The 13,506-nt window shown below is 55.7% G+C and overlaps 1 protein-coding gene across 4 annotated transcripts in view; it reads right to left on the reverse strand.

Annotated features, from left to right (window-relative positions):
- The window catches only part of PTPRU (protein tyrosine phosphatase receptor type U), a 56,028-nt gene that overhangs the window by 13,882 nt on the left and 28,640 nt on the right, over nt 1-13,506 (reverse strand). The window contains exons 10-23 of one of the 4 annotated variants that reach the window (XM_061360641.1): nt 12,952-13,153; nt 12,151-12,253; nt 11,762-12,035; nt 10,187-10,223; nt 9,581-9,719; nt 7,797-7,826; nt 6,681-6,838; nt 4,421-4,611; nt 2,979-3,051; nt 2,544-2,620; nt 1,828-1,845; nt 1,045-1,081; nt 588-685; nt 383-499 (exon numbers count right to left, since the gene is read on the reverse strand). In XM_061360641.1, the coding sequence (XP_061216625.1) occupies nt 383-499; nt 588-685; nt 1,045-1,081; nt 1,828-1,845; nt 2,544-2,620; nt 2,979-3,051; nt 4,421-4,611; nt 6,681-6,838; nt 7,797-7,826; nt 9,581-9,719; nt 10,187-10,223; nt 11,762-12,035; nt 12,151-12,253; nt 12,952-13,153 (1,554 nt within the window). The remainder of the gene's footprint in view (nt 1-382; nt 500-587; nt 686-1,044; nt 1,082-1,827; nt 1,846-2,543; nt 2,621-2,978; nt 3,052-4,420; nt 4,612-6,680; nt 6,839-7,796; nt 7,827-9,580; nt 9,720-10,186; nt 10,224-11,761; nt 12,036-12,150; nt 12,254-12,951; nt 13,154-13,506) is intronic. The other 3 variants (XM_061360643.1, XM_061360642.1, XM_061360644.1) reach the window with 3 other exon arrangements.

Consider the following 13,506-nt stretch of genomic DNA (forward strand, 5'->3'; position numbering starts at 1 on the left):
AAGACTCATTTCACATTCCTGTAGATTAAGGGGTAAATTCCACCAGTACCATCCCCAGGTACCACACTGGAGACTAATGGGCACATAACCTGTGCTCCAGCCTGGAGGATAAAAGCATCCTTTACCTCTGTCACATTTACACGATGCTCCATGGAAATCAAACACAACCCAAACCAAAGCAGGGCTGAGGCGCTCACCCCAGTGCAGGTCACAGAAGAGAGGAAAACACAAAGGGAAGAAGCTACCGGTACCCCCAGTATGAATCAAGGGTGAAAGCCCCACATTAGGGTAATAAATTGGGTATTGGTAAATGCCAATCTAGTGCTGGGTATAGGGCCGAGGTGGTCGGTTCTCCCCTGTGAGGGCAGGAGCAGGTCCATACCCTCTCGAGAGCAAAGGTGCGGACGGCGTACTCAGCCAACGTCTCTGACTTCACCAGCGTGATCTTGATGTCCCCGTACATCTCCGAGTCATCCGGCCAGTATTTGGAGCATTTCACCTGCAAGGAGACCATGGGATGGGGTTTTGGCTCCGTGGAGGAGGCAGAGCTGGAGTCCGGAGGGAGCAGGATGGGACGCGGTCCTTACCCGGCCCACCTCCACCAGCTTGGTTATCATCACGATGCTGGAACAGTGCTCCTGCCACACCATGCGCCAGAAGTCGTACACCATCTCCTGCTTGGGGCCTGCGGGATGAAGGCAAGGCCGTGTTTCATCCTCAGGATCACGATCAGGCAGCACCCGTAGAACCTGGCCACGGCAGCATCACGATGCCACCACGTTTCCCCTCTTGCCTCCACGGCCCTAACACCCCAACCCATTTTATTCACCCTTTTCCTCATGGCTGTGCAGTACCATGGGGCAGCAGGAAGGGTGGGAGCTGCTCCATATTTCAACCATCCCATGTGGCCTCAAATTGGTCCATTCCCTCCCCTTCTTGACCATGGAAGGTTAAATCCCACTGGGAATGAAACCCAGCTGCTAAATCAGGAGCTGCTGAGCTGCTGGCTGAGAGAGCAGGGTGAGGATGGAGGCAGCAACTCACCTTGTGTGGCTATGAAGTGGTTGGACCTGTGGTAGCCCTGCAAGGGAAGCAGAGACATCAGTCCAAAGCTGGGGAACACTGGGATACACTGGGATACTCAAGTGCTGAGACACAGCCCTGGAAGACCATGGCACCCAACTGGAAGCAAATCCCCTCGTACGGTGCTACCCACACCACTGCACCAGGAGGAGGACGTCCAGCCCAGTCTTCATCCCTGTTCTGCACCACATCCCCAGCAGCATCCTGCAGGCAATCCCGGGATCCACCAGCTTTTTCCTAGCTCTTGCTACCACCAGCATCACTGGTAGCATGATAACAGTACTACAAGAGGCCTGTTCCTGATATCCCATCCCACATGGTTCTGAGTGATGGCCCCGCTTCCCTCCTTCACCCCAGCTGCTTGCTGGGACCATTCCCAACTCCTAACAGGGATGTGCCAGCCCAAGATGTGCATCCCAGCAAGGCCACTGCTAAAGGGACCAGGGACCCAGTGTCCCACACCTTGGCCATGGGTCCCACAGAGTTAAACCACATCACACACACGGAGGTAACGGTGACTTCTCCATCCACTGTGGGTCCTTTCACAAGGGATTACCGTGGGTTGAATTCAACCTGAGCACAAGGGCTCTGCTCTTCATCACCCCATGGAGGATATGCCATGGAGACCTCACTTCCCCATTCCCTGGGCCAGCCTTGCCTCTCCCTAATGCTATTTAATACCACACTGCCCAGTATGATGCCTGGGAGGAGATGGGAGCAGAAAGAGGGAAACCATCTACTTACTTCTCGGTTAATCCGAATCTTAACGATCCCATTGGGACACAGGTTTGAGAGAGAAAAAGATCAGACAGAGCCATTAGTGAGGCACAGAACATGAGACAGCTTAGAGCCACAGGGGAGGAAGGGGACAAGCATTGGGATGCTGCTTGGGCACGTGGAACCCATCATGGTGGCATCAAGCCACCACTAACGGACCATGTCCTCAGTGCAGGAAGGAAGAGTGGGATTTGCTGCTGCTTCCATGAGATGATCAAGCCTGTGCCCAAGGGACTCTTCCTGCACCTCCCCATGTCTCAGCATTGCAGGAGGTGACAGGGACATCACTCTTGGAGGACATAAGGGCTGAGCTCTGCACTGACAGGATCAGGAGGCATCCCCAAACCGGTCATTTGCCAACCTCTGCATCCTCGGCCCATGGAGGATGGAGATCCATGGCCACAAGAGCAGGCGAGGGAAGAGAGGATTGAATAGGGGAGGAGAGAAGGAATGAGGAAAGAAGGACAGAGCAGAGCAGAGAAGGAAGACACGCAGCAAGCAGACATTGCTGATGAACACAAACAGATCAGGCAGGTTCTTCACGGTGCATCTCAGGGATACACAGAACAGCCCATCCTGAGCTGCTCCAAACGCTGCTGGACAGACCCTGACAGCCCACAGAGTCCATCTGAAGCGCCTGTTCCAGCTCAGACCCCCCAGTGACAGGCACCATTCCCACTTACATCGATGTAGTTGGCGTTGATGTAGTCAGAGTTGGGATCACCCAGCAGCGGGTGCAGCTTCACCCGGTGACGGTCGTCTGCAGAGTAAGGGGAGAAGGGACCATCAGCATCCCTGTGAGCATGGGGACAGTGTGTCACCCACGGGTCCCAGGGCTTGGGATCTCCCTGATGGAGAGATCTCCTAGAGCTTGATGTCTCCATCCCTGCAGGAACATCACCAGGGGCCACAGAATCATAGAACCAAACAGGTTGGAAAAGACCTCTAGGATCATCCAGTCCAACCATTCCCCACCACTGCCAAGGCCACCACTAACCCATGGCATTAAATACAGCAGGGAGCAATGTGGCCGTGCCACACTGACTGGTAAGGAGCATCCTGTCTCCAGTGGGGTCAAGTCTCTTTGGGGTGTCTAAGCCTTTGCTAAAGGCACTCACATGTCGACACATGATCCTGTCTCCCTTTGGTCTTGTCTTTCTTCTTCGAAGCATCCCAGCCTTCAAAGAAGCTCTGTAAGGAAAGGATGGCCATCACAACCCAAGGGCAAGACTGGGGGGTCCCCCCTCTCCAGCTCCAAACCTCCCTGGGGAGCAGGATAGACAGGAAGGCCCCTCCATCCCACCACGTGCCCTGCAGCCCCAGCTCCATAGAACACTCTCCCAGGTACACGCTTCTGTTGCATCCACAAAATGCCCCATTTCCCAGTGAATTACACACTGCCTGGTTTCTTTTTTCCCCACGGTTGGTTGTGGATTTTTCTTCCACCTCCCCAGCCCCTTTTGCTCCCCAGCACAGAACAGGTTTCTGTGTAATAACAGTAACACTCCTAGATTGGTGTAAGAGGAGGAAAGTGGAAGGAAATTACATGTTTGCTCCCCTCCTATAATATCTGAGTGCTTTCAAATGACTAGTTCCAAGAACATACAGCAGCTTTTCAAGGAGCGCCGACGATTACCGCGAGCCCTGGTTTGTCCAATACATGAAAGGGGAGCGGAGGAAAAGCAAAAGCTCGTGCACTTGAAAGAGCCAGGCATTAAACAGTAATTTCACTGGGAAATTCCAATTGCAAGAGCTGTGGGACACCGAGGAGTCAGGAAACCAACCCCACCGGGTGCGCTGCGGCACGGGAGTGGGAATAGCGCGTTCTGTTACACACACACTGCACCAGTGAGGTGGGGTGGACACAGGGCAGCCAACAACCTGCGGTCCCCTCTCCCATGTCCTCTCATAGAGGCACAGCCTGGTTTGGGTTGAAGGGACCTTAAAGCTCATCCAGATCCAACCCCTGCCACGGACAGGGACCCCTTCCACTGGAGCAGCTTGCTCCAAGCCCCTGTGGCCTTGAGCACTGCCAGGGATGGGGCAGCCACAGCTTCTCTGCGCACCCTGTGCCAGCGCCTCAGCACCCTCACAGGGAAGAGCTTCTGCCTAAGAGCTCAGCTCAGTATAAAACCATTCCCCCTTGTCCTAGGATCTTCACAAGAGCTGTTAGATTGCAGAGGATTTGTCTGTCCTTAAGGCTATAGCCAGGAGGACATGAGGAAGGGAGCAGCATCCCCAGCCCTTACAGGAGAGGCAGGATGAGGCACTGCAGGCAGGAGAGGTGCGGGCTGGCAGGGCTGCTTTGGCTCATCTCAGGGACCTGCTCAAGCTGTTGCTTAAATCCCGAGCTGCCAGGAGCAGGGATCTGATCCAGACCCAGCGATATGCCACATGCTGGTAATACCTGCCCAGAGAGCTGTGAGCTCCAGCTCTTCCTGTCCAGAGCACTGCAGCTCCGAGTCTGGAGCATCTTCTCCTTGCACACAGGTCCTACCCGTGCCAACTTGTCCATCCCACCTCCTGCCTTGCCCAAGGCACCAGCTCAAGGTGCTCTCACCTCGTACTCCTGCTTGAAGCCGTAGCCTTCTGCCGTCTTCATCTGGTTGATGTGCTGGAGGAGATCCGCCACCCGCACGGCGGGATGGAGCTGCCCGGTGTGGTATGGGGACCCTTTGCGGCCGCACTGGCGGCGGGGGGAGCCCCCCAGCAGGCTGCTGGACTCATTGACCACACTGCTGCGCTGGTCACCTGCAGATGGGGATGGAGGAACCAGGGGCCATCAGGGGAGCAAAGCCTTGGACCGCATCCCCATCACTTCCTCGCAGCCACACAGGGATGAGAGGACACCTGGAGATGTTGGTGCTGCAGCCAGGCTCTCACTGGGGATCACAAGCAGAGCCCTCTCTGTACTCTCTGCAGCTCATCCTACATCACAAGCTGAAAATGCCCATTACAGCCTTTTAGGACCACAGCAGATCTCTTAGAAACCAGATCTTAATAAGCTTATTTCGCATCCACTGAGGCAATTAACTCCCATGCAGACAAGTGAGAGCTACATGCTCAAATACACCAAGTCCTGATTTGAACAATCACATTGCCAAAGTCTCCAGCCCAGCTTAACAGGTAATTTTCCTCGCTGCTAGAAACTGGCACCTTACTCCTAGCACTGACACAAAGGGAGCTGCTGTTTAATGGGGAGGTTTATGCAGTATTTACCTGGTTTATGCCTCTGCTGTGTCATTACCAGCAGAGCCAGACTAAGCCCTCACTTATCAGGGCAAGGTCCCACACAGGATCCTGAAATCTGGGTTTGCACAAAACCTGCTGCTCTCCGCTGCTGCCAAGAGATGTGGCAGGCACGGATCCCACAGCACCCAGCCTGGAATGCCATCCACATGCTGCCGGGAAGCAGCTTTGCAAGACGGTGCATCCCGGATGTGGTTTCCCCTAACAACACTTCTAAAAACCACCCTTGTGACAGAGCCATCTCGCCCACAGATCTCCCAGATTTGGGTTGGGTTTGGTCTGCTCGAATGCAAGGAGCAGCCCCTCACCCCTGCCTGCGCTCCCATGCAATATGGGTGCACCATGGGTGCAGGCACATACACACAGCAGGCACCCAGGGGGATGATGCTCCAGCCTCTGCAACCAGAAACGTGTCCCACTCAAGATGCCACCACTTGGCTGAGCCAACAGCACCACAAGGGAGGGCCATGCTGCACCCTGTGGCCCGGCTGATGGGCTCACCACCTACTGGGTTTAATGAGAACCTAATTGCAGGAGTTCCCAAGGTGCCAACAGCTCCACACGCTGAGGACCTACTCAGGTGTCCATGAGGATCAGTGACTGCTTTGAATGCAAAGAAACTGAGGCATGGTGGGGAACAGCCCCCCAGGCAAGGAGCACCCCATTCATTTACCTCCATTAACTAACGATGCCACAACAGAGCCTGAGCTCCCCGCACCTCCTCCTCCTCCCTTTACCAAGCAGAGGGATGAGGAGCAGCAAAGCAAGGGAGAGGATGGGAGCCCCGAAGCCCCCTTCCCTAAAGGATTCGAGGAGCAGCATCCCCAGCTCAGCCCCCTGAGAGGCTTTGAGCCTTTCAGGAACAGTAACTGGCAAATAATACACCTAGATGTATTGAGAGGAGGCAAAGTTTGCCCTCTGGGCTCCTATTATCCACGAGACAATGCTGGGAAGTGTATTAATCCCACAGCCGGCGGCGAAGAGCCGTGTGCGTAAGCAGCATCTTGAGGTTACTGTAACAGATGTTATTAGCATATGGTTGAAACTGGGGCATTCAAGGAGTTATTTTACAACTAAATCAGCATGGAGATGCATCCTCCAGTGGGTGTTAAATGATCAGTCTCCCTCCGATGTGAATGGAACGTGGTGGCTCTTTAACCCTTCGAAGCAAAGGGCTGTGCAGAACACAGAGCAGAACCACGCTGGGTGCGCTTGGGTGCAAAGCTAAGTGAAGAGTTGGGGTTCACCCAGCTTCAAGGGGCTGCAGCCGGTGTTTGAGCCCCAAATGGCCTCAATCCTTCCAGCCACAAGCTCAGAGCTCTGCTTTGAGAGGTCAAGATGCAGAGCGGCAGCTTGAGACACCCACAAGTGATGGATGACAGTACTATAGGCACTGATGGAACTGATGTCCCTGGAGGTTTAGGCAGGGCAGGGAGAAGCCTGCAACACACCACGGACATCAGGCTAAAATAGGTGCAATACCTGCTACTTGGATAAACATTTCAGGTGTCACTGGGATACTATGGGATTATTGGAGCCCTGGATGGGATACTGCAGCTCCCGGTCCTCACCTCGGTTGCTGTAGTTGTGGGTGTCCATGAAGGAGAGCCCCAGGCGCTCGTCCTCCTGCAGCGTGCTCTGGTCAGTGAAGCTCCTGTCGATGGCACTCATCATGTGTGTCTTCTCGTGCCGGTAGTTAATGGTGGCCTTGGTCATGTTGACGGGTTTTCTGCAGCATGCAAAGGGGAGGAAGGGGAAGAAGCACACAATAAGCAGGACTGAGCACGTGGTGCTATGAGATCCTCTCCCCCCCCCCCCGCAAAGCTATTGAGTTATTCCAGGGAGCAGGATGGATTATTCCCACCATGCTTCTGTATTCTGGTGCCCTAAGCTAGTTGCAGCCCCATATGGAGCATCCCTCATTGACTGCAGCAACTCCAGCTCCTCATCCTCAACATCCCCTCCCCAATAGCACCTAGATCATAGGCAGAAGCTCTTCCCTGTGAGGGTGCTGAGGCGCTGGCACAGGGTGCCCAGAGAAGCTGTGGCTGCCCCATCCCTGGCAGTGCTCAAGGCCAGGTTGGACACAGGGGCTTGGAGCAAGCTGCTCCAGTGGAAGGGGTCCCTGCCCGTGGCACGGGGTTTAAGTTCCCTTCAACCCAAACCAATTTATGCTTCAACAACCACGCTGGGGACCAAATCCACCCCAAGGCATGGGCTGAACCCCCTTGACTGCACATGTGCTCAGCACCTACCAGGGAGGCTTTTTGATCCTGTGCCCCATTAGGCACCTAATGAAGATGCTGGAAAAGCCCAGAAGCTCTCACTGGAACAGAACCTCACATCCAAATTCAAGACATTTAGGCACAACCAACCCAAACTAATTGAGCATCACACTTCCAAGAAGCCAGAGCAGGGGTTAAACAAGGGGACGAAGCAATGAGCGATCCAAGCCCATGTTGGCATCTTGGTTGGGCCAGGACACTGCCAAAACCCAGAATTCAACCCAGAATCACTGACCTTTCCCTTTTACACTGCTTTCAGTCTCTAACAAGCTCAGCAGCATTATTTTCCCTGAGCCAAAGAGGCTTAAAATGTACTCGGGCAGAGAAAAGGACTTGGAGCAGCAGGGCAAGGGGGATGGCTGGGAGGAAGGGTGAAGGACAGAGAGAATGACAATTACTTACGGGTAATAGGAATAAGAATAGTAGTTCCTCCTGGCAAGCGTGCAAATAAAAGGCAACAGCAGAAATTGCATAAGCAGCTTTTCTCTGGCATAGGGAAGGGGGTTATGGGGCAACTCAGCTGCCAGAGAGCTAAATGCACCGTAAAGAAACCTGGTTCCTCTTCTGCATCCATAGTTATCTACTCCGGGTAGGAGCTGGGATCCCAGCAGCACAGCCCAAGCACCAGCACTCAGGGTGACCTCAATCACTGCACTGGCACTGGGGTGTCCATAGCACCCTTGGTCCAAGGGGTTATTCCACAGGTTTTAAGACTGACACCAAACACGCAGGGAGCCAGTGAGGGGCCAGGCAAGCGCAGTGGGAGACAGGGTCAGGATGCACGTTTCCAATGCACCATCTATTACCAGCAAGTGTATTCCAGGGGTGCATTTCCATTTCACCACATCAGTGTTTTTCCAACAGCAAAACACTCCAGAGGAGATTTATGAGCTCATTGCAGCTTCCCAACAGCCCCAGACTCAAGGCCCTCAGCACCAGGTCTGATTTGTGGCTTCTGCTTTTGTCCTTCCACAGGTTCACCCTGGGGTGTTGAATCAAAGCTGCTCCTCCTCCTCCTGCCCGCAGTGCTGGTGATGGGAAGGAGGCAGCCGCACTCAGGGCTTCCTACCCACAGCATCACTCCCAAAATCACATCAGCACTGCCAGCGTTTGCTCCATCAGGGGTAGACCCGATGCTGCACACAGGGGAAGCATCCCAGAGCAATGGCAGTGCACAGGGTGCAACCAGCAAGACTCCTTTCAGAGTGAATGAAGCCATAAAGAGCTTTGTAGATCTTCCCCCTGGCTCTTTATGTACTTTCCTCCCATCATCCCCAGCCCTACATGGGGACAGTATTTAATGGCTGCCCTTTCCCCCCTCCTTTCAGACCCCCCTCCCAGCTCAGCACCGCTTCCCAGGTTGCTGCAGCCACATCCCCAGTGCTCCCAGGGATGCGTGTCCTGAAAACCCCTTGTCCTCCTCCCTCCCACCCCACTGAGCTTCCCAAGTGAAAGCTCCCATGGTCACATCCACAACTCCCTGAGCAGGGAGCAGGGGGGATCCCATGGGGTTGGGAGAGTGGTTTAGGGGTCCCCCGGGATCATCAGCACTGGGAAAACCTCCCCTCCACCCACATTTTGACCCCTAATTTAGAGCCTAAAGGGATTGCTCCCATTTACTGGAAACTCAGTGGTTCCCCATTAAAACAAGCCCAGGAGGAGCTGGGATGCTCTGAGCACCCTGGGGCACCCAGTGCAGGTAGATCAAGGAAGACCCAGTGCTGGGAGATGCTGGGTGCTCCTCTGCCATCCCAGAGGGGATCAGCAGAGGGGTGATAGTGAAAACACCTTCCCTTCCCTGCCCATCCCAGGACCACCCGCTCCGTGCAAGGGAACCATACCCAGCCCCATCCCTAATCCACCCCAATGGCAGGGAACCAGCATGGATAGATCCAAGGCCCAGGGACAATACGTCAGAGCAGATTAAGCTGGGTTTAGTGATTTGGGCCTGGAGGGGTGCAGGGCTGCACGCCCTGGGGTCCCCATCTGCTCTTAGCAGAGGGAGAGCTGGTGGGATGGGAACAGCCAGTGCCCCTCTGAGCCTGATCCTGGCCATCAAACAGCACAAAGCCAAGAAACAGCAGAAAAAGAGGGATCAGTACCACCACTGATGATCACCACTACCACCAGTAGCTCCCAGTTAGTGCTGGGAGGAAGGGACGGATGGAGGCACCAGGTCTCCTTACCCTTTCCGAATGACCACGATGATGGCTCCCAGGAGGATAATGAGGACGATGAGGCCCCCAGCACAGATCCCCAGGATGAGGCCCATCTCCTCCGAGTGCTGAGACACCTCGAGGGGACGCTTGCTCTCCTTGCAGGCAGCTGCCAGGGGACAAGGACAGGCAGGAGGGGTCAATGTGGCAGCATCACATAGGAAAACACTGTTTTACCCATAGGATGCACATTGCTCCATGACCACCACCAAGGTGTTATGGGGCTCTGCAGTGCCAAACTATGACCATGGATGGGTAAGTCCCTGTCTCTGTTCCCATGGGGTGAGAAGGTCCCTTTGTGCCACCTTCCATCACACCCAACTTGTCCATCCTTGGGTTCAGCACTCAGCACTACCAACCCCAGCCTCCCACCACCACCACAGTCATGGCATTAAGAGGAAAAACTCACCAAGGGGAAAACCCATACACCAAAGACAGTGGGAACCCAGAGCGTGGGATGGGCTATGATAAACCATCGCATCACCACCAGTGCTGGTAACGACACACACCAGCACGGCCCCAGATTCGGGTCCACAACCTCTGTGGGGTCCCACCAGATGGAAAGGGAAGGCTCACCTTTGCGAGCAATCCGGACACAATTCAGCCGGGTTTCCTATGGAGGGAAAAACAGGGATCAGTGATGGATGAGCATCCCGGCAGCTCCGCTCCGAGCCAGGCTGGTCCATTGATGCTTTGACCCCCACATCGATGGAGTCTGCAGGTGCTTTGTGCTGCAGCACCCACTGCTGAGCCCAAGGAGCTCCTGGGGACACGCACACCGAGAGATGCTGATGAACAATCTGTCCTCAGCATCCCCTAAATCAGTGTCCACAGATTCAGCCAAGGTCACTGCTACAGGCATGGAAGGGACAGCCAAGCTCCAGATCACCAAAGGAGGGACCCAGTCAAGCAGCATGTCACCATCTGCAGCTAAAGCACTCCCAGGTCAGCATTCAGAGCTCCACGGGGGTGGTTTTCATCAATCAAAGTTTTCAAGCCCCAGCCCTGTGCTCTGCACGTGCTGCCAAGGCTCCCATGAGGGCTTCCAGGCCGGGCCTCCAGCACTTGCAGCATCTGCAGCTTTAGGGATGGGATCAGCTAAAACATTCCATCTTTCCAAGCACCCAACTTGTGTTGCAAAACAAAAAGCACCATTTTGTCAGGATTGCCATCTTCCCAAGAGCATCCTCCAGCTCCTCGGGATGCCAGTGCTCCCAGCGCTGCTCCATCGAGACCTGCCTGCACAATGTGCCCAGGGCTCCAGCACTGCTCTCCTTCAGGTCACCAGCTCCTGCTTCTCCTGCTTCTTGCTCCATCTGGCACAAAACCCACAAAAAACCCAAACTGGGATCCAGTTTTCCCATGATGTCTGATGGCAGCTGGGATACATCCATTGCCTCCCAACAGGAATGCTATAAAACAGCATCAGCTGCAGTCATTATCCAGCAATGCCCATGTGAGCCAGAGCACAGATCCTTCCTGTCCATCTCGGCTCCCAGTGAGGTGCAAACAATCCCAGAGCAGAGGAAAGGATTCAAAAGCCAGCCTGCAGCAGCAAGATGGAGCCACGCGGGACAAGGATGCTGCCATGGTCCTGCTGCGTTGCTTTCACAGCTCATCCTCCTCCGGGTGGGATGGGAGCTGCTGGAGCAGGTGAAGATGAGAAGGGTCCCCGGGGGTCTCGCCAGAAGAACAGGCAGGGAAAGAGCATCTCAGGAAGTGGGCAGCCTCCCAAGAGCTCCGTGCAGCAGCTGCTCTGTCAGCAGTGAGTCCCAGCACTGTGCACCCAGCTCGTGCTGCCCAAATGGTCCTTCTCCAACGCAGGATTAGCTCCAGGAATGCGGTCTCTTGAGCCCAGGTTGAGCTCCAGTCCATACCACAGCGCATGGCAGAGGCTGGGCTCCTCCACCCCTGGTATCAGCACGAGGAAGGGGACATGCACAGCCCAGGGGTGCCACATCCATGATCCCCATGTGCTGTAAGGGTGCCCTGGAGCACCACATCCCCCTGCCCAGGACACTGGGGGTGAGCCCAGAACAGGGGTCTAAGGGAGGGGGATCTATAACGAGTCCCATTGTTAATGACACAGGCTTCTGCCTGGTCCAACCCCAGCCATCCCACGGGATGGAGCAGGGTCCCACAGCTACTCACCCCTTTGAGGTTGCTCATGGCTTGGAAGTAGATGAGATAAGCCTTCTTGGGCTCCAGCGGTGGGTTCCAGTAGCCACTGTAGGTCTGGTTGTCCCCCACGGTGAAGGGTTTGGCTTCAGTGAGGCTGCTGGCGGGCAGCTCAGCCCCAAAGTAGTGCACGGAGCCACGGGACACGGCATCATCGAAGGTGAGGGGCACTGGGAAGCATTCCTGCCCACCCAGCTCCCGCTTGAGCTTCTTGGGCCGCTCTTCCTCCACAATGACCTGGTAGGTGCTGGTGACCAAGCACAGGTTAGCTCTATGAAGAAGAGGGTCCTGCCCTTCCCTTGGAGCCCCCAACATCCACGCCGTGCCATCGGGCTTGTGGGGATGTCACCACCCCAACCTACCTGATGGGAGCCCCCCTGCCCTGCGCCGGCCGCAGCAGCACCGTGATGGTGCTCTCCGACTCGCTCAGTGGTGATGGCATGTCCCCGTAGTCGAAGGTGGGAGCTGCAAAGGGAGCAGGAGACAGCAGGGAGGGTGAGTCCTGCTCCCCACAGATGTGCTTGGTGCTGTCCCCCAGTCAGAGGGGGGAAACTGAGGCACGAGCAGCCTTAACCATGGCCAAGATATCCCTGACTGGTGCCGGGTGAGCTAGTCCAAATGAAGTGAGGGAGAGGACCCATGGGTTATCAACACCAGTCTGGCAGAGGGGAGGAAATGGGAGCAGGACTCAAGCTCAACCCCAACCCTCCCTGAGATACACCCTGGGATCAGCACACTGTGAGCATCCCTCCGCAGAGCAAAGCACACCCAAGCTAGCCCAGCAGCACCCCCAGAGCAAGGTGGGGGACCCCCTTGTGCCCGGCATAGCCCCGTGGCCCCCAAGGCATCACTAGTATCCCCTCTGCAATTCAACGTCCCCATCAGGGCTCATCTGAGCCCATTCGCACTGATGCCACAGGCAGGAGCAAACAGCCCCAAGTACTGCAAGGCTTATTAACAGAACCTAATTAACCCCTTGCTTGTACACAGATAGCTCAGGCAGCACCAGCACGCTGGACTGGCCGCACTGCCCACAGCCAGATGGGTTTGGGGGCTGCTCATGGGCTACCACGAGCATCCTTCCATTGCAGCATCCATTCACACTGGGTCCAGCCCTTCAGGGGATAAGCCCCAGCACCAGGCGTGGAGCCAAGGGAACCCACCAGAGATGTTGGTGGTGATCTCGGTGAGCGCGGTCTGGCCAAAGCCCTTGCCGGTGCGGGCCCGCACGGAGAAGAGGTACGTGGTGCCGGGGTGCAGGTTGGAGAAGACGTGGTAGGTCTCGTTGCGGAGCTTGGAGACGGTGCGGCGCGGGCCGGGGACGTTCACTGCCGGGTCGGAGGACTCGATGCTCTGGTAGCTGATCTGCAGGGACAGGGCAGAGCATCACCAGCGGGACAGGAGAGGGGAGAGACAGCAGATGGGGGCAGAGAAGGGGTTGAATTGAGCAGGGGATGGGCAAGGGGCCGCCTGGCAGATGCTTCTGGGGGGAAATCAAAAGCAGAGGTTCAACAGAAGAGCCACTGTGGGTTAATACCAATGACCCCAAAGGAAGGATTCCCCATCAGGGACAAACCCCGCTGGAAGCAGGATGAACACAGCCTGGATCCCTGCTGCGAAAGACTTGAAGCAATGCTCCAGCCACCTTTAATCCCCACAGCTGCCCCAGACACCCAACAGGACCTCCCTGTGTCCCATGTGGGTGCTGCATCCCACCG

Source organism: Neopsephotus bourkii, unplaced genomic scaffold (assembly GCF_033783945.1).
Source record: "Neopsephotus bourkii isolate Nb327-2 ecotype Australia unplaced genomic scaffold, CSIRO-AGI_Nbou_v1 NB_1036, whole genome shotgun sequence".
Classification (NCBI taxonomy): domain Eukaryota; kingdom Metazoa; phylum Chordata; class Aves; order Psittaciformes; family Psittacidae; genus Neopsephotus; species Neopsephotus bourkii.